Raw genomic sequence first — 21,294 nt, 5'->3', positions numbered from 1 at the left:
TCGATCTGGTTTTATGTTTACTGGTGAAGACCTTCCTGCCAGAATCTTGTCCATATTTTCACCTCAAATATGAGAGCTCTCTCTTTCTTTGCTCTTGCTCTGCAAGTGCAAGTTCGCCATTTTTCCTCTATAATTGAAAGCCCATTCGACTTTTTTTTCCTTAGCCACTGCGAGTGTCTAATGGAAGTTAGGAGGCATGGATGCATGAAAATGAAGGATGGAAAGTGACAGAAAATAGTGTCTGGAAGGAAAAAAAAGAGAACAGAATAGAAAAAGAAAAGAGAGAAGGCAAGGGAGGAAGGTGGGAATACGAAAATAAAAAGGGAAGACTGGTGAGCTTTGGAGAGATATTATGACATGCAACAGTAGAAGAGACCTCGAAAAACTCAAAGAGAAGACCTGGAAATGACAAGACACGGGGATAAAAAAAAACGGACATAAAAAAATTAAAACTTGAAATAAATTAAATTAATATTAAGAAAATATCAAATTGTTTTTTTTTACCTGAAAAATATGAAATTGTTTTCGATCTAAACCTTCATGCGTCAAATTCTTCAGCAAAGGACGTAAAGCACGAGTATCAAAATAGAAATGGATTATATTAATAAATATTTATATTGAATTATTTATTATTTATAATTTCTGCTTTATTTAAAAGTAAATTAAAATTGACTGAATTAATTAATATGAAATTGATAATTTTATTTTAATTCTCTTCCGTAACCCAAAATTCAAATATTTAATTATTTTTCTAAAATTACATAAAAATTATATTTTATTTTTTTACATATATATTATTATATATATGCAATACTATTTTTTATTTAATTATTATGCTGCCGATTTAACTGATCCAATCGTTTGAACCGTGATCCGCTAGAAAATTTAATATCTCATTCGGTTTTAAAACATTAGAAAGAACAATATAATGAAATGGAGGGACTATTAGTTTCGGGGAGAATTATACTAAATGACCAAATTCACAATTTAATTATTATGAATATTTATTATTTACATAACACAAATTTACAGCTAGAAAAGTATTCAACATTATTTACCGGTCAAGCAACACAAATTTACAAAACTAATGAGTGTTCATTATTAATATTACGTACTTGGAAATAAAAAAGAACTGAATTTCATCATTAGAGATAATTCTCCCATAGTTTTGTTGCTTTCTTTTCTTTCTTTTTGCGCTTTTGCCTTTTAAACTCTTCTGTGGAAAAATTTTGCGGAGAGAAAAGGACCTTGGTGTGACGCCCTGAAGTTTCATGTTACCTAACTTTTTTCGTTTTTTTAATTTCCATTTACGACCGTTCGAGTTCTTCTAATTCATCTCTGAGAGTGGTTAAGTGAATCAAAATTTTCCCGTTTTATATTTGAAATCGTCAAACTCATGAGGTGAATACAGACCCAAAAATACCGATAAATTGCAAGCTGCACGACATGAACAACGTTAACCAAAGCAGTTTCTTGTTCAACTATTACAAGAATTGATAAAAATCAGCTTAAGCTTTTTTACAACATAGAAACTTTTTAACTGCTCTGTTTCTATCTGTCATCACATCTGCCTTTGTAATAATGACAGAACCTCTCACGAAATAAACAAAAATGCCAAGATTCTAACTCGTTGTGCTCCAGCAACAACCTCAGAAAAAGGAAAGTTTGAAAATTGACAGAAAAAAGAAGGAGAAGGAGAAAGGGAAAGAAGAAACAGAGTGTAGAACAAGAAACAGAGCATGACTTGGTGTCTGGAATTGGGTTAGGCCGCTGCCACACTGAGAATATCAGTTTGGCCAACCTTTTTCCTCAAACAGATTGTTAGCTTCACAGGGTCCACTCCATCCCCAATCACGACCACTTTTTGTTTGTCTTCTCCTTCTATCCCCACAAAGCTCACACCTGCAAATATCATTTCCCATTTCCATCTTCGTCACTTCAAATTCATCTTCATTATATACTTAATTCACTTCAATACAATCACATTAAGTTCATATTCACTTACCGTTCGCTGAAGACGCAACTTTTAGTGCTTTGTTTCTGCATTTCTGGCAGCTCATATATACCTTCATCACAATCTTTTGCTGAACATATAATCAAAACACAAGTGGGTCAGTCAGTTCAGAAAAGAAAACAGAGCAGGAAATTTCTTATAGTATGCAAATACTACTATACCTTCATCTTTGATGAGGGATAAGCTTAGATCAGAGTTTGAGGTGAAGATGATAAGGTGACGTCAAGATGAAGAAGCTAGACGTTGATGGGGAGTGAAAGCCGCGACCCTTTTCCTTATATACAAGACGAGTCAACGAGAAGTCAAGTAACGTAAGATTAAAAATTCTGTCTTTTCAATAAAAGATTCGTAGTGTAACTTCGCGTGATGTTTCTTAAATCTTGAGAGTCAAGAATGATGGGAAGGAGAAGGAGTTGTTATTAATTATGGTCTCGTGGGGAGTGTGGACGTGTGGACTAAGTTCTTGGGGATTGTCCAGAAGACGCGTTAGGTCGTACATATAATTATGAAATGACCATTGTTAGGCCCATCTGTTCTTTGCAGCGTGAAACCAATTTTTCTCACAAAGGGACGATGTCCTGTTGCGGTGGGCCATTTGTATACAGCAAGTCAAGTCAATCGATCTACTTTGTACCCAAAAAAAAAAAGAAAAAAGAGAGAGACTTGGATAAATCCAACACGGCTTCTTGATCTGTTATTCTGTTTATTACGTTTGCCTTTGTCGTATCTGTTTGAGTCTATCTGGTTCTATACATCTTCATGATACCTTGCATATTCAAATTATTTTTTTTTCTCAATTTCAGGCCAAAAAAAATTATTTTTTCTCAATGGGTGAACTTGAACCTTTCTCGGGTTATGAATTACTCTTCGAATCCTAAATATAAGACTATTTTTATAGTGTAATTTATATTTAGAATTAGAAGAATATTATTTCTTGTTTTGCTTTGAAGAATAACTTTTTAATCGTGATTTACAAAATATAAAATGAGTATACAAAGAAAATTTTATAGGGAGAATTGTAATTAGGTCCCACTCAAGGAAATTAAATGCAAAAAGGTCCCTTGAAATTATTCTGAAGTCCCAAGGGACTTTTTTGTAATAAATTTTATTTGTTTAATTACCAAATTATCCTTCTTTTTTTAAAAAAAATTTGTATTGACAACTGAAAGAGCAGTGGTTGACAACTCAGGGTGTAAGGATTGATAACTATCGCGGCTGGTTTGACAACATATTTTCTTAGCATATCACACCATAAGTTGTCAAACCAGCCGCGATAGTTGTCAATCATTGCACCCTGAGTTGTTAACCAATGCTCTTTCAGTTGTCAATGCAAACTTTAAAAAAAAAAAAGGGTAATTTGGTGAGTAAACAAATAAAATTTAATGCAAAAAAATTTTTGGGACTTTAAAATAATTTCATGATTTCAAAGGACCTTTTTGTATTTAATTCCCTTGAGTGGGACCTAATTGTCATTTTCCCAATTTTATATCATACACCCGGATACAAACAAGTTCTGAGTTGGCTAGGTACTTAGGTTTGTGGGGTTTTGGCGAAACAAGCGGAGCAAGAGGGAGGATGCTTCGTGTCATTTGTACGGCCCATTAAGAAAACTCCAAGACGTTTCGTCGCACACGTTTCCCTGTTTAAACGGCCCATCTGTTAAATTATATTGGGTGGGCCCAGCTAACATTTGGATCTACTAGGTTTTGTCAAATTAAAAAAAAAAATCTCAAAGGAGGAATCCTTATTCCCTATGCTATGCGGCTATGCCCTCCTCTTGACCTCTTGTTTTTTCGGCCGACCTATGGTCATCGTCTTTCTCAAAGAAGGGAAAACTGGAATAAAAAATTTATTAGTAGCAAATATATGTGTGTGTGTGTTTGGAATTCATCTTTCATTTTTCTTTGACCAGATATGTTTCATGTTCTATATCTTTTATATATATATAAATATAAATATATTACATTAAAAATTAATTTAATTTGTTATTATTTTTAAATATAATCCATATAAATCCATGTGAGAAGGGGTACATGAGGCTGGTTTAAGTAATAAGGTTGAGTAGATTATGGGTAGAGGTTAAGGGTTCATTCTTTTGAATATTGAAAAGTAAAAATTATACTACCTCCACTTCTTAATATAAGACCTCATTTGACATTTATTTTGAACCTAAATATAAGACTCCAATCTACTTTATCTCAATATTTATGTCTTTTTCCTAAGATAGTCCTTCTAATAATGGTTTTGATGTTTATTTTGATCCCGAATATAAGATTTTAATATATTTTGTTTTAATATTTATGCTTTTTTTCCTAAGAGTCCTTCTAAGAATAGTTTGATGTTTATTTTAGAAAAGACAACATATATTTTTTATAAATAACTTAATTTATTTTTTTAATATCTTCAAATTAGTCAACTAACTCTTATAATTAGGATCGGAGGTAGTATATTTAATAAAATAATTAAGTGGAATTTTGAATTTTTCAAAGAAGTTGTAAACTTTTTGCATTAAAGTCCCTGACCATCGGACGCGAAAAATGTAGATCCTCTTCCATCGTCAAAATTAAGGTTTTACGATTGAGGCGGGTTGATCGAGAGGAAATCACTAATTTTTTTTAAAAAAGTACTATTGATAGTTCAAATATGATATATCATTCAAAAAATTTATACTATTAGGAAAATTATTTCAATTAAGCGTGGTAAATAATATTTGAATATGACATAACATTATCAAATAATAGATAATTAGTAGAAATTAATCTACTTTGAGAGTATTATTTGAGACAAAAGCTAAGATATAAATTCTTCCCAAATTAAATAACTTTGCTTATTATTCACAAATTAAACATTGACGTACAATCAAATAATTTTCCATTGCTTGCTTAAAAGACCGAGAGTCTTACCAGTACTCATATAAATCTGAATTGGTAAATATAATGATGAATATAATTGGTTCTCCATTGATTTAAAAGCAAGTTTATACCATTTTCTTCTAGATTATGATGAGCTTTATGTACAAGTAGTTATAGCTCCATCATGTGTATAATAATATATAAATTTTGGCTAATGGCTATTTAAATTACCATATACTCTTCCGGTCCTTATTATAAGACCCCATTTGACTTTTTATTTGGTCCTAATTATAAGACCCCAATCCATTTTGTCTCTTATATTTATGCATTTTTTTCCAAGATAATCCTTATAATAATGATAGTTTTAGCCAATATACTTAATTAGCAAGGATATTTTAGGAATGACAACACTTATTTATTATAAATAACCAACTTAACTTACTTCTTTAATCTCCTCAAATAAGTCAATTGGGTCTTATAATTAGGACCGGAGGAGTATATTAATTTCCCCCATCATATTCCCAATGTGCCCTTTAGTTGGGTCGTTGTCATGCCAAGTCAAACTTGGCAACTCCAGTCTCCCATTAGTCTTATCGGCATGCTATTTTAAATCATATTATTAAGAAATATATGATGTGCTCGCTTAGCTTTTTTCCATCAAATTAATTAATTCCCCCCCCCAAATAATTAGTATAAAAGAGCTTTATTATCTGGCTAAAAATACGCCTTTAATTTTCTTCCTAAGAAATTAGGGTTCCATTTAGTACGAATCATTAAAAACGAGAGATAAAAACTGTGATTAGAATTGAGAAAAATTATTATTAATCATTGAGATGGGATTGGAGAATACCACCTCTTATCATAGTATTCTCCAATCCCACATACATGGGTTTACTTAATCTCATGTTATAAGAAATATTTCATGCTAAACACTCTTTTAGTAGGTTTTCTCAATTCTAATCCCAATTCCTATCCTTCATTTTTAATATGTTGTATCAGACAGAACCTAAGCAAACACCTTTGAAGATTTTACAATGTTGTAATCTAATTAAGAACTAATAAACTAATACACACACATAACTGATCATGATGCGGGTGATGAAGTGACTTGTGATATAAAATTCTCTGGATTCTGTATATTCAACAACCAACAAATTTTCATATAATATAAAACTCAAACTCAGGTGGGTTTTGTGAATTGAATTATTCATGACTTATCATATATATAAAAGCTGATTATCTCTATATATATATATATATATATATTTGCCAACTAGACGTATTGATATTAAATTACACAAAAATGCAAGTCTTTGATTGACCTTGCGTTTGGGAGGGAAGCTTCACTGCATTTTCCTGTTGCACATTTTCCAACGCTGCTGTAACCATGCCTGCAGTTATATGCGTTATAGTATGTGTTTCTGTAGAGAGAGAAAGACAGAGAGAGAGAGAATTAAATAGTAAAGAAAGAATATGCAGCATCCCAAGATATGATCGAAATCCTCTCTCAATTTTTTTTTTTTTTTTAAAAAACATGCCCAGGATTGAACATTTCTGCTTGAAACAGCAGTGAAACACGTGAGATAAGGGAATAGGGATGTGTTTATTATTATGAGCTTCCTACATACCAGGAGAGAATCGAAGAGCAAAAAAAGAAGAACAACAAGAACGAAGACGAACATACATGTGCAGGAGAATATATCAGTTCTAAAATAATCTCCGCAACAAGAACATATATGCATGAACTGAAGTTAATTAACACACATATAATAATGATGATGATGATGGATTAATTGAATAATACAGCGATGGATGAAGTAACCTGCATGGCTCCCCTCATGCCAAGTAAGAAGGTTGCCAAACCTTTTGGGAAGCTTCTTAGATGGCATTCAGGGAGCCAGGCAAGCCATAATCAGCATCTCATCACTTCACACACACACACACACACACAACCATACCAATATCTATATCTTCACGAACCTGCAAAAACAACAATATTCTGGCCATATATGGATACTGAGATGAACAGGATCTATATATGAAATGATGGTATGATTAGTGAGTGAGTTTGGTTGGAAGAGAAGGGGAAAGAGGGGATTATTATAGGAAGGGAAGAAGCAGAAAGGAGTGAGAAGAGAGACAAGGGAAAGCACAGAGAGAGAAGAAGAAGAAGAGATGAGGGAGGGTGTGAGCGAAGGCGGCAGCCACAGGTTGCTCTCTTATAACAAATACTTCCATTAGGTCCATCCAAAGCTGCCTGTGGGTTTTACAGGTAAGCCCCTTTTTGGATTTTTCTTCCCTTGGAAAAAGGCCACCTCCCAAATTATAAAAACAAACATGCTTTAGTTGCTTTGGTGAATCATTTACTGTCAGTTTGTGCGTTTTCCTATTCATTTTTTTTTGCCCTTCGTTTTTATTTCTTTTTAAAAAATCACTGATTAGTCAATAGGAGAGACTTCACATGAAAATTCATCCCTCGTAATTCGAGTCCCCATTAATTGGTACAGGCCAGCTTGGCCCTCATCTAATTCTTGTTTCTAGACTATTTTTTTTTTTATAAGAACCATTTTGCATATGATATTATTGTTTAACTTATCTTTAAATCACATTAAAGGGACATTGGGTGCTTTTATTTTCTATTTAACCTAGTTGTATCAATTATATCAAGTTCTCTAATCATGCATGATTATATTTTCTATTTTTAAAATATTATCCTCAGACTATAAATTAACCCAAATAAAAAGGTTAAGATATATATATGATCATATGTAATTGGAAAACTTAATGTAATTGATATAAGGAACTCAACCTAAGCATTAACCTTAACCTAATTATTCTTAATAATTCACCCTATTAATTTATACCAGAGAAAAATCTATATTAATCCACATCAAAACCACAGATTTTGGGAAAAAACAGGAGTTTGCAAAAATATCTTTTTTGTTCAATAAGAAGTTGCCAGCCATGGCTAAGCTATCTTTTAATTACTCGCATTTCAAATACATTTCTTAAATTTAATTTCAAGCAGGTCATTTGATTTGAATCTAAAATGAACAAGAGAATAACGGAAACATCAATTCCTTCGTGCAATCCAAAACCAACATGCATGCCTCTCAATTATTGCATTTTTTAAGTTATCCAAAATTAAAGTACACATTCACATCAAAATTTATTAAAAAAAACCATTAAAGAATACTTAATTCAAAAAGGTAACACAATCAAGGTTTAACACTATTATATATATAATGATGCAAAACAAATTCAAAATCATATGCCGCCAGCTGTTGGGTAGTCTTGATAAAAAAATTATCGTCTTTATCAGTTCAAACCTTCCAATTCCACAATATGAATACTGGGTACGTGTGAAAGCTTGATATGTGAAATCTCATTTTCCTCTGCTGATGATTCAACTTTAATGATTATGTCTGAAGTAATTGAAGAGTAATTAAATAATGATAATAGTACTATTATATTGACAAAGTTAAATAAAATTAGAAGGGTCAAGGAAGTTATTATGTGATAGTATATATATACATCAGCAGACGAGGCCAAAACCAGTGAATAAGACAAGGCCAGAGTTGCTGTGTTGGTTTGATGAGTTTGAAAGCTCTCACAACTGAACACGGATCAAATATGGACAACTATTCCATCCATCAAACTCATGCTCACTCCATCAATGTCACAAATTTAATGCTTCCTCTGCCTTTTATTATAAGAAACAGGTATTAAAATTACACTTCTGGCCAAAAAAAATTATTAAAATTACAGGATTCAATGTAAGTTAAAATTAATTAAAAATAATAAATGTGTAAAATATATACTCTTTTGATTTTATTCATAAGATTGAGAGAGAAGGTCTTTCATAATTCTATTTATAAGTCACTTCATTGAATTTTTAGCATGAATTTATTATTTTATCTTTTATTTATAATAATATAGATAGTTATTCTTTTTGAAATGCATGTATATTAAATAGAAACAAAGTTGGAAAGTTTTTATATTTTAATAGATAGTTGATGCAGTTTAAGGCTTTTTTTGGTCTATGTGAAATATGCTGGAAGTACCCTTATAAATAGGATTAGAAGAGTATATATATTTTTCCAATTATATTCTTGTTTATGAAGAAAGTATATGAGAGGTGATGAATAAAAATTTATTACAAAGAGATAATAAGTGGTATATGACAAAAGTAAACAGATTAGTTTAAAATTTCAGACAAAAAACTTTATTTTTTATATTTAGGAACACTACTATTGGAGAGATTGCTTCTTACGAAAACAGATGGAGGGAGAATATAATTAGAAATCTTGTGCAGTATCTATCAAATAGAGTAAACTAGTTAATTTGGATTATCTATATATATATTAGTCATACTTTGTGAAGGTTTTATTTTTCTTTTTGTTTCTAAGCCAACAACTTATTATTTTCTGTATGATTCTGCAGATTCAATATGAGTAACACTGTTTTGTTGTACTCATCAATACATGGAATATAAATTATTGAATAATAAATATTACATATATAAAATTAATAAAAAATCACTAGCCTCTATTTAACGATTCTCCAGTGCAAATGATCCTTCAATTCATAAGAACTTGACTATTTAGGTTGCATGTTTGATTCAAAGAATAATAGCGAATATTAATGGATTGGAATGATGATTGCAAAATGCATAGTATTTGTTTGGTATGCCATTAAGGAATCATAGAATGAAATTTATATTTTATCCAAAAAATAAAAATAAAGGAGATATTAATGATCTTTTTAATAACTCCATCAAGACCAACAGTGGAGGATATAAATGTCTAAATATTTATTAATGGATGATATGGAATGGATATCTGATAATAATGGTAATGAAAAATTGTGGTAATTATTTGTGCTTGTTTCGCTTAATTACTATAGTTTCAGACGTTTATCATATTTTACACACACATGCACACATTAAATTTATAAAGCCATCCCATCCGCTTGGGCCAGAATATTAAAAAAAGAGAGAAGAAAACAGATATAAAAACACAAAACAAACAAATGTTCATAAATTCATTTTACAGTTTTTTGGATTGAAATTATATTTTGTGCATCTTTTGAAGACTTGAAGTCAGTGGCCAAGAAAAAGCACATGCCACTTCCTTATCTCTTTGTTCTCTCTCTCTGTTTTTTTTTTTTTTTTGGGTACAGATATCTCTTTGTACTCTTCCACGATGTGGTCCATCAATTTTGGATCTTGGCCTTTAATGATAATATTCCCAAAAACGAAAATACATGGCATGGAGGCAAGAGATTTTAATATTGAAAAAATCAATAAATGATTTGATATCCAGAATAGCTATAAAAAATGAAAACAATATTTATATATGTTGATAAATAAAAAATGATGATACAAAATTGGTTTTTTACATGTATCAATCTATTTGAAGTTTACGTTTCAGACTATATAATATATATAATAAATTGATTTGAAAAAAAATTATACATAAACGTTTTATATTTAAAAAAGAAAAAATAAAAAAGGAAATAGAATGACAAAAAAAAGATGCCAGATGCCGAAGTCCCCTTGTTAACATATATAACTTATGGAAATTAATTACAGAGAAAATTTTACTAAAAGACTTATAATAAATAGTTAATAATACCAATTATGAAGGTTCACAAAATTTACCATTGCACTAAAAGTCAAGCTAGACACGATTAATATGATAGAAAAGCTTTTTAACAGAATGAATATGATAGGATTTTTTTGGGGCACAATATGATAGCCTAAGACCTCAATGCTTCCAATTCTTACCCATATAATAATAACGCGTACATTTATCGGTTGAGGCGTGGCTTTTTTCTACTTATTTCACAAAAATGCAAAGCTTATTTCCTAATTATCCAAATCATTTAATCTAATATTATGATATTATAATTAAATTTTAGGAGCATTACCAAGAAATCCCAATAAAGAACTTTAACTAGTAAAAAGTCCCAATGACAAATAACCAGTCTAAACTATTATTATTTTCTATTTTGAAACTTATTATTGCTTGTTCTTCATTTATAGATGTACTTTAGGGTAGTTAAATGCCATTTTTAATTTCTGATTGCAATTCTCTCTTAAATTTTGGACATTGATAAAATTTTTTGCAATGTATAGATTTTACGGCAACGCACCAGCAAAAAGTATATTTTGATAAAAATTACATCTCGATGTAATAAGATTTTTTTTTCCAGTGGAACTGTTACATTATATTTTTAGTGCAGTTTTACTCTTAATATATATATTTTTAAGTAGCAAAAAGTATCCTAAACTATTTAAGATACTGAGTACTGTTAATCACTTTAAAATAGTGGATGCTACTAAAAAAATATTTTACAGTGTCAACTGCTAAATACTGAGTGTTACTCAAAAAATATTTCAAACTGTTAGATACAAGATATTAAATACCGGGAAGTATTGGAAAAATATTTCAAAGAGTTCTGAGTGTAATAGAAATTATTTCAACATATTAGGCATCACTAGGAAAAAAGCTGAGGCGGCTAGATAATTTTTGGGGAAAAAAAAAGGTGTTCAATCACCATCCTCATTTTACCCCAAAACGATGTAGTTTTGGGGTAGAGGAGGGGCACCGGAAGCCAGGTCCCTTGAGATGTAATATTAATTGCCTGGTTGGAATTTTTTTTTTTTTGGCCTTTTAAGTTCGCTTTTCTATTTTAAATTAACTAACTTGATGTTTCTACTAATTTAAAATTTGATAGGCTCCCATTTTCACATCCAAATCTGACATATTCTTCATCAATAACTAACTTAGAACAGCACATATCAAAGCATGAAATGTAAGAAAATAGTTAGGTTCATCTTCCTAATATTATCAGCTGATCAGAAGGCTGATATTGCGGTCAAATATAGAATGTTTTCCGATTAGTTCATATTATTTTGAATATCCATTCTCTTATGAAAATTGTACGTTCTTAAATTATTTTTTCGAGCTACAACCACATAGACATAGCCTTTTTCGGATGTTTTGAAGAACTATTAAAAAAAAAAAAACTAAAGTATACACTTGTCCTTTAACTTTTTATAAGATTTTAATTTAATACCTTAACTTTAAAAAGCATACATTTAGTTCTTTAACTCTAAAATTATTTAGCTTCAATGATAATTTTTGTAACAATCATGAATTTTTTAAAAATTAAACTTAATATGTTAGCATTTGAGAATATTTTTCAACATTTAAGATTTTAATGTCATTATCTTTATAAAAAATTTTGGGGTTAAATGACTAAAAGTATATATACTTTTTAAAGTTAAGGGAACAAATTGAAACCTTGTACAAAGTTATAGGATCAAATATATCATTTAGCCAAAAAAAAAAAGAAAAGAAAAAGACAATGCTTAGCCAAGGTGTACTCTAGAAAATTGTAAAGAAAATTACTTGGAAAATCTAAATACGAATTATCCAACGTGTCAGTGCTAAAAAAAAAAAAGAATTACCCAACGTGCAAAAGTTTTTTCTCCCCCAAATTTAAGGCACAACCGGACAATACTTTTTCACATATGTGAATTTGCTATATTCCGTATGAGATTCAAACGGCTAAAATCTCTGATAATAATTAATTTAATAGTTCTCTTATTTGAACACAATAATTTTGAAAAAATAGTTAAAATATTGCGATGAGATTTTTATGCTAATTTGTTGAGATATATATTTTTTGTATCTCTTATATATAAGTAGACACATCCCTGCTTCATCCCTGTGTGATCGATTGAGATCGATTAGTTTCGTAAAAGAGAGAGATCAATGGAACTTGCAAAGCATTCCATTTTCTTCTTGGCATTCATTCTCTTATCGTTCTTTCAAGCACCCACTTTTGCAGCCAGGAATGTACTAATATTATTGACTCACTATAAGTTAGTTATTTTCTCTTCATATTTTATGTAATAAATTTTTATTAATCTGATCATGAATTAATCTTTTTTTTTTTGTCATTTCATTGATGAATTCAGTGTTACATAGTGTACTTGGGATCTCATTCGCACAGTCGAGAAGGAACAAATGCAGATTTGCACCGAGTTACACAATCTCATCATGAACTCCTAGGATATTTTTTGGGAGGGTATGGTATTATTCCAATTTTTTAATTAATTAATTACCCTTAATTATCTTAAGCTATCTTATTTCTTCACTAATTATGAGTTGAAATTTTGATATGTGTGTGTGTGTTGTAATAGAAACAAAAGATGGTTTTCATATATTACCTCCAGTTTTTAATACAAGAGTTTACTTGACTTTTATTTGAGTTTTAAATATTAAGACCTGAATTTACTTTGTCTTTCATATGTATTCTTTTTTTAAAGATAGTCCTTACAATAATAGTAGTTCTAGCTAATACATTTAATTGACCAAAATATTTTAAGAAAAATATCACATATTTATTACAAACAACTAATTTAATTAGTTTTTTTTAATCTACTCAAATTAGTTAACTAGATCTTATATTGAGGATTGGACGTAGTATTTAATTTGTTGTGGCATCTGTGATACGCATATATACAGGACATCCTAAAGTGTTGAAGGTATTCAAAAGCAAAGAAAGGAGATTACACACGACTCGTTCATGGGAATTTATGTCCCAGACAGATGTTAACGGTGTAGCCCGGCGAAGGTTCTAGCTTCAGGAAGGCTAGATTTGGTGCTGACGTTATCATTGCAAATATTGACGGCGGTAACCAAATTACATTCCACTATATTAATTAATTAATTACACCATTATATTTCAGCTCTTTAAAGATTTATTACATTAGACAAAAAGATGATTTCATTTTTCTTACGTTAATTAATCAATAGTTCAAGTTATGAAATTGCATGTTATTGCATGCGCTTGGCCTGAATCTCAAAGCTTTTCCGATGAGGGAATGGGACCCATTCCTTCCAGGTGGAAAGGACCTTGTGATGTTGATAAAGACCCTTTAGGCTTTAGGGTTTCGCTGTAATAGGTATACATAACCAAAATTAATTTCAATTAAAGTATCACAATATATGATTATTTTATTAAAACAAAAATCATACTCCTCCGGTCCTAATTATAAGACCCAATTGACTTATTTGAGGAGATTAAGGAAGTAAGTTAAGTTGGTTATTTATAATAAATAAGTGTTGTCATTCCTAAAATATCCTTGCTAATTAAGTATATTGGCTAAAACTATCATTATTAAAAGGATTATCTTGGAAAAAAATGCATAAATATAAGAGACAAAATTGATTGGGTCTTATAATTAGGACCAAATAAAAAGTCAAATTGGGTCTTATAATAAGGACCGGAGGAGTATGATAACAATGCGCCATTTATTTTCATGCATATACATATACCTAAAGAGTGGCATAAAATTAAAGAAAAGGCATAAATGTAATTAGTTCATAAGAAAACTAAAGAGTAATAGCTGAACAGTCAAAACAAATTATTACTATAAATTATAACATACTACCTCAAGTCTTAAACATAAGAGTTAGCTTATAGTGCAATTTATATCTAGGACCAGAGGTACTACATTCATAATCTCCTTAAAATATTTTTGTCCAAAATTAAATTATATATCAATTAGTCTGAAAAAATGATAGCACATATATATATATATATATATATATATATATTCTCTCACCTCTCTACTAGTTCTAATTTGATCAAGATTAGTTGATAGGAGCAAATTGAAGGCTTGGATTATGAATGCAGGAAGTTTATAGGAGCAAGGTACTTCAACAAGGGCTATATGAATGATGCTATGGGTGCTGCAAGCTCAAGTAGTGAAGGACTGAAGAATGAACTTCACACTCCAAGAGACTACGATGGCCATGGCACTCACACTCTCTCAACAGCAGCAGGCAGCTTTGTTCACGGCGTCAATATCTTTGGCCGCTTGGCCAACGGCACTGCCTCCGGTGGCTCCCCGATGGCAAGAGTCGCCGCCTACAAGGTCTGCTGGCCGGACGTGGATGACCCGTCCAGCCTCTCCTGCCATGATTCCGATATACTCGCCGCCTTCAATATGGCCATACACGACGGCGTTCATGTCATTTCCGTGTCTCTGGGAAGTAATTTTCCTCAGAGTTACTTAGATGATATTAATGCAATCGGCGCCTCTCACGCCTACAAAAATGGCATAAATGTCGTCTGCTCCGGTGGAAATGCGGGTCCATTCCCTCAATCTGTCATCAATGTCGCGCCTTGGGTTTTCACAGTAGCTGCTAGCACCATAGACAGGGACTTCCAAGCTCGAGTTCAACTCCGCGATGGCCAAATCTTCCAGGTGTGTGTGTGTGTGTGTGTATCCCTTTTCTTATTCAACTTCATCATATTGTTCTTGTTATTAGGATATATTAAGCCTCACATTTACTAACTGGATGATGAATTGAAGGTATATATAATTTGATATAGCTTCGATGCAAGTCAAATTGGCCAAGTTATTTTAATACAAAAGACAAACCTAATATATACTTAATTTTCAAAAATCTAGTACTTAGCTTGTTCATCGACGTGTAATGTAATATCAGCGAGCAAGCCTTTCTAAAGCACTGCCACGAGACAGGTTCTACCCGCTCATAGCCAGTGCGGAGGCAAGGAGGTCTAATTCAACCATTGATGATGCGTGAGAACGATTTTCTCAAACTGTTTCCTCTTTGATTCTGCAATCAAAGACTTGTTTTTTTCTTTTTTGCACAAAGCTAGATAGATAGACTAATTACTCAAATATTGTTCTGCAAAGGAACTAATCACGCACGTTTGTCTGCCTGATTAATGAACATCCTTGTTCTTTTTTGCAGGAATTTGTGTTTAATAGGGACGATAGATCCCAAGAAGGTGAAGGGAAAGATCTTGGTGTGCTTGACAAATGATGATGATGGCTATTCGGTGAAAATGGAGAAAGGGTATGAGGCGTTACAAGCTGGTGCGGCTGCAATGATCCTTTGCAGTAGTAGTAAAAAAGATGCCACAAGAGTTTACATGCATTTGCTTCCAGCAGCACACATTAAATACAAAGACACTCTATCTTTGCTTGCTTACCTTAAATAAACCGAAAATCCTATGGCAACTATTCATCCACCCACTGACGTCTTCAACTCGAAGCCTTCTCCTGCAATAGCAGATTTCTCCTCCAGAAGACCAAGCACATTCGTACCAGAGATCCTCAAGGTTAACTCTAATTTCTACATATAACTATAAGTGGTAAAATGTTTGATTTTCATCTTTGGATGAAGGCTTTTATTGTAACTTATGGCTTTGGACATTTTTGTAGCCTGATATTACTGCTCCTGGGGTGAATATTTTGGCTGCATATTCACCTGCTGCTGCCCTTACAGGATTTTATCTTGATAATCGTCGGAACTTTTCTTATAACCTTCTGTCTGGAACTTCTATGTCTTGTCCTCATGTTTCTGGAGTTGTCGGCCTTCTCAAAACGCTGCATCCTGATTGGAGTCCACCTGCTATTAAATCTGCTATCATGACAACATGTAAGTTCATCTTTTTGTTATGAATTTAAAATTAAACCACGTGCACTATCACTTTTTCCTTCTTTATATAGTGCAAAGATAATTTACTTTGCAAAACTTACTGGGGATGACTGTTATGAATCCCATATTGAAAAGCATCACAAGTAAAGTGAGGTTTATAACTATACTGGAGGCTTTCCTTTCCAACAAACTAGTTTTTTGTGATGAACTCTCTTTTCGGACTTATGCTCATATGCTCATATCATCACTAGTGCTTTCATTGATGAGTGGTCAATCTCATGTTGAGGCTGATGCTAAGAGAAGAATCGTAGAGTAGAGCCGTTAGAGATATCGGCTGTCAAACGGAGATGAGGGCAAGGGATTCTCTTACTCAATATGCTAGCCTTTTAATATAGACTTTCTCCTTGAACTTGCATTCATAACGGACACAGTGATGACCAACTCAAGATTTTTCTACAGTATAATATAACTGAAGAAAAAATTATTAAAGTTGTTCATTACCTGTCTCTCTTTCTCTTCCAGCTCTCTCCTCTAGTTAATGTATATATATAGCATTTAACAACTTCGGTTCTACTTATGATTGTTGTTTTTCCAGCAAAGACAAGGGACAGTACTGGCCATCCAATGCTTGCTGCGAGTGATGCAAAGGGCACAAAGAAGAAGGCAACTCCATTTGAGTTTGGGTCAGGTCACATCAGGCCAAACCAAGCCATTGACCCTGGCTTGGTCTATGACTTAACCTTAAAGGACTACCTTAATCTTATGTGTGGCCTTAACTACAACGCCACAAATTTAAGATTGTTCTATGATGCTCCTTACAAGTGTCCTTATTCCTACAATATTCTCAACTTCAATTACCCTTCAATTACCATCCCTGTCCTCTATTCCTCAGTCAATGTGAGCAGGACCCTCAAGAACGTTGGCTCGCCAGGCACGTACGTGGCTCGAGTGCTCTCACCTCCGGGTCTGACCTTTAATGTGGAACCTAAGACCTTGAAGTTCGACAAGGTTGGTGAAGAGAGAAGTTTTACTTTGACAATTGAAGTTATAAGGCATGGTACTGAGACTACATTCGGAAGGATAATTTGGTCCGATGGAAAGCATTTTGTGAGAAGTCCTATAACTGTTGGTGGTGTTCTGGTTTAGAATGTTCAGTAGCAACTATTATGTCCATGTACTATGAATCTAGCGGTTTGTATTCCTTTAGGATTAATTATGAACTTCTCTAGGTTTTGAAGTTATTTAATAACAATTTTTGAAAATAAACTATTCTTATTAATGATTAGAAGAATAATATAATATTACGTACTTTATATGAAGATGTAGCATGAAAACAAACATTATCTTACTAAATGAGATCGACTACATGGATCGCACAACATTTTGCTTTATCAATCATCAAATTTTTGGATAAATTGTTAACCAAAAAAAAATCTCATTTAATAACTTCATTCAGTGTTCTTTTTTGTCTTCCTCTACTCTTTTTATGAAGACTCCATACTTGATCTACCATTTTTATTGTCTCCTCCAATGGACCTTTTTGTACATGTCTAAACTACCTGAAACAATTTTCTACTATTTTCTCTTCAATAAACACTACATTAACTTCTTTAATTTTTTCATATATTTTCATTATGAATCTTATTTGTTTTTTGTATAGCCTTATATTCATCTCAACATACGTCCTCATCTCACCTATCCCAACTTTAGCAATTAAAAAAACAATATGATCAAATAATGTTTATAATTAAAAGCCATTAAACAACTTTTCAAATAAGACCCCAGAAGAAAAGACTGCATCACTCTAAAATAAAGGGGTTATAATTTCATACATCGTACAAATGTTGCTATAATTTCATACATCGTACAAATGTTGTGTCCACCCCAAAGCTGCGTATTCTAAGCAAGGCATGAACAGATCATGAATATTGTAAGCTCACCAATATAATCTCTCTCTCTCTCTCTCTCTATATATATATATATATATATCTTCAAATAGCTGATGAATCAATTTCGTTGTTCCTCAATGAAAATGGCAGGAGCTTGTTCCTTGATTGTTCTGGCCATTGCGTTGCTGATATCAAGCTCTGAAGCTGAGAGCCTCACAATAAGTCGGCGGCCTCATTTGACTGCTGTAGTGAAGTTAGCCCACATATCCAACCCTGTGTACCATACTTAACCAGATTTGTCTATGATTCCTAACAATTGTGCCTTTAATTTTACCTTCCCCGCAATTCGTCAACACAATGATTGCCACAAACCGTAGGACTCTTTAGTTTTTTTTTTCCGCATTAGTTAGATGATTAGTTCTACCTTCTTTTTGGATATGTATGTGTATATATTATTAACCTATTAGTTAGTTAATAATACCTCTTATCCTTAATGTAAAACCTTAATAACTAATTTAGAGATATTAAGAAAATTAGCTAAGTTGACTATTTATAACAAATTAAATATGCGTTGGCTTTTATAAATAGCCCCATTCAATCATATGCATTAGAACTATTTTTTGGTGAAACCCTCTTTGTATATCCAATAAGGATACTTTGAAAAAAATTATAAATTTAAAAACAAAGCAAATTAAGATTTATATTTATGTTTAAATTTAACCCTAAACTAGATAGTATTAGATGATTAGCTTATTAACTTGTATATTTACGTGTGTGTGTAGCAAGTTGGAAGATGATAATTAACTCTTCTTGTTTGCTTATGCAGGATTCCGCCATATGGGATATAGAGAGTTCATGAATGGAACCACAAGCTTGCTATATAATCTTATCATAAAACATCACAAAATCCTAAAATATATCCATGTAAATTTTTATGAAATTTTCTAAATGTATTGGTGATCTGTCTATGATATCCCATGTGAAAATATGGTAAATTTTAATCCAATTTGCTTAAAATTTGGACTTCTTCTTTTTTTGCCCAAAAAATTTGGACTTTAGACTCCATATATATACGCATTAAGAAAAGTTGTTACGTACTATTAATCGTAGCACTGACTATTTTTAAATGTACTTAAGTATTAATTTGTGTGCATTAATTTTTCGGAAGATCGATTTTTTTTAATGTAGCCAATTTTATGTCAATTCTTCAGAACAATTTCATTATTACGTTCACCTCAGTGACAAGGACACGTTAAAGCTAGATACATTGTACGTACTTAGGGACACTTTCAGAAAGATATCATCAGATATTCATAGATTCATATCAAACTCTTCTCACATTATGCTTTGTACGTATTTGATAACAGAGGAAAGTATAACATATTGAAATTGGATGATGAAGGTACATACCCCATCATGAGAGAGGGAAAAATAATAACAATCATAAACTACATATAAATAGAAAGAAAGTGTTTTTTCCTGCCATTCATAAAGGTAGGTGATGGTCTAATAATTTAGTATATGCGGACCGATCTATTTTGCTTTACTGATCAGTTATTTCTACCTTTTGGCATAATATAGCAGAGTGATGAAAGAAAAAATAAACAGCCGAAATTGCGTGTATTTATTAATGTCAAAATTAAACACAAGTGCGTGCGGGAAATTTCATAATAAATAGTAATTGGGCAGTGACATGCATGGAGAATGGAGCAATATTTGTTTTATTGAGACTTTTTTATACAAAATTTTAGGAAAAGAGTTGGGCTTACCCACGATCCAAGAACAGGACATCTAACGCTTGATCTGTGGGGACATGTCCCTACGGGCACGGGAGCATGACAAGCAAGTCCTTTTTCTTTTAACCCAATAAGTAGGATTCTTTTAACTTTACTACGCTTTGGAGATGCCTCTCTCAGCACCGCGACTGGAGCCACAACAAAGTGGCACTCCCCGGGATCAAACTCCTTTCTTTTGATGAGAGAGTCCGACCCCTTCGCCAGCTGAACTCACGGACGAGGGTTTGTTTTATTGAGATTAATTACTATTTAGATCAAGATTAGCAAGCTTTTGGGGGCTGCATAATTCAGTGAAGACTAGATTCAATGTGACGACCCCAGCAAAGCCAAAAGAAAAGTCATATGATCAAAATGATTATGGTTAATTACCCGTAGAAATTAACTTCATAATTAAGGCCAATAAGAGTCGGTCCTAAATTCCAAATGAAAAGGACTTTAATTCGGCCGGTCTTAATCATTGGGCCCGACACTCCTCAAATATCCCCGATCAGGTAGTCATATGAAAAAAAAAAAATTAACATGATAATAACAAACATATGCAGTAATAAATTGAAAGAAATGCCTTGGGAGAGTTACCTTCAACTAGGTCTCAGAATCGTCGAATATCCCCAATTAGATAGTACTCCTCCGGTCCTAATTATAAGACCCAATTGACTTATTTGAGGAGATTAAGGAAGTAAGTTAAGTTGATTATTTATAATAAATAAATGTTGTTATTCCTAAAATATCCTTGCTAATTAAGTATATTGGCTAAAACTATCATTATTAGAAGAATTATCTTTGAAAAAAATGCATAAATATAAGAGATAAAATGGATTGGGTCTTATAATTAGAACCAAATAAAAAGTCAAATTGGGTCTTATAATAAGGACCGGAGGAGTATTAGACATCGGGATCAAATCCACCCTTAATAAGCCGGACTATTTGATCCAAAAGAAAAAAATCTCTTGGATCAAGAAAATCAATCACAAATCAGAAGCAATTAGTAATTGATTAGGGAATATTCAATCAAACATTTAGTACTTGATTGATTGGAGAGAAATCAATTAGACATTAATTGATGATCGTGAAATCGGAATGTCATCCCACAATAAATGAGAGAGATTGCATCTGCCTAAAATATGAGCCACCCTGGCCCTATAAATAGGAGGTGCCTCCAACTATTTTCTTCACCCCACACCGTAAAGCTTTATGGTATTCTCTTTCCCTTTCTCTGCCATTCTATCAAGATTCTTGTAGTCAGAATATTGC

The 21,294-nt window shown here is 32.1% G+C and overlaps 2 protein-coding genes across 2 annotated transcripts in view; one reads left to right on the top strand and one right to left on the bottom strand.

The window, feature by feature from the left end:
- Positions 1 to 1,418: 1,418 nt before the first annotated feature.
- On the bottom strand, positions 1,419 to 2,251 carry LOC114747548 (heavy metal-associated isoprenylated plant protein 47-like). The gene is made up of 3 exons (XM_028935901.1): positions 2,176 to 2,251; positions 2,006 to 2,084; positions 1,419 to 1,902 (listed from the first exon to the last, which is right to left on the bottom strand). The coding sequence occupies exons 1-3, from the start codon at positions 2,179 to 2,181 to the stop codon at positions 1,763 to 1,765; spliced, it is 225 nt and encodes a 74-aa protein (XP_028791734.1). The 5' UTR covers positions 2,182 to 2,251; the 3' UTR covers positions 1,419 to 1,762.
- A 7,909-nt stretch (positions 2,252 to 10,160) lies between these two features.
- The window catches only part of LOC114747549 (enhancer of mRNA-decapping protein 4-like), a 29,425-nt gene continuing 18,291 nt past the window's right edge, over positions 10,161 to 21,294 (top strand). Inside the window, 1 exon segment of the mRNA XM_028935902.1 lies at positions 10,161 to 10,180. Within this exon segment, the coding sequence (XP_028791735.1) occupies positions 10,175 to 10,180 (6 nt within the window). The 5' untranslated portion in view covers positions 10,161 to 10,174.

The sequence above is a fragment of the Neltuma alba genome, unplaced genomic scaffold, assembly GCF_004799145.2.
Source record: "Neltuma alba isolate B1F8T4 unplaced genomic scaffold, ASM479914v2 tig00005355_pilon, whole genome shotgun sequence".
NCBI lineage: Eukaryota > Viridiplantae > Streptophyta > Magnoliopsida > Fabales > Fabaceae > Neltuma > Neltuma alba.
This window is presented reverse-complemented; position numbering and strand designations above follow the sequence as displayed.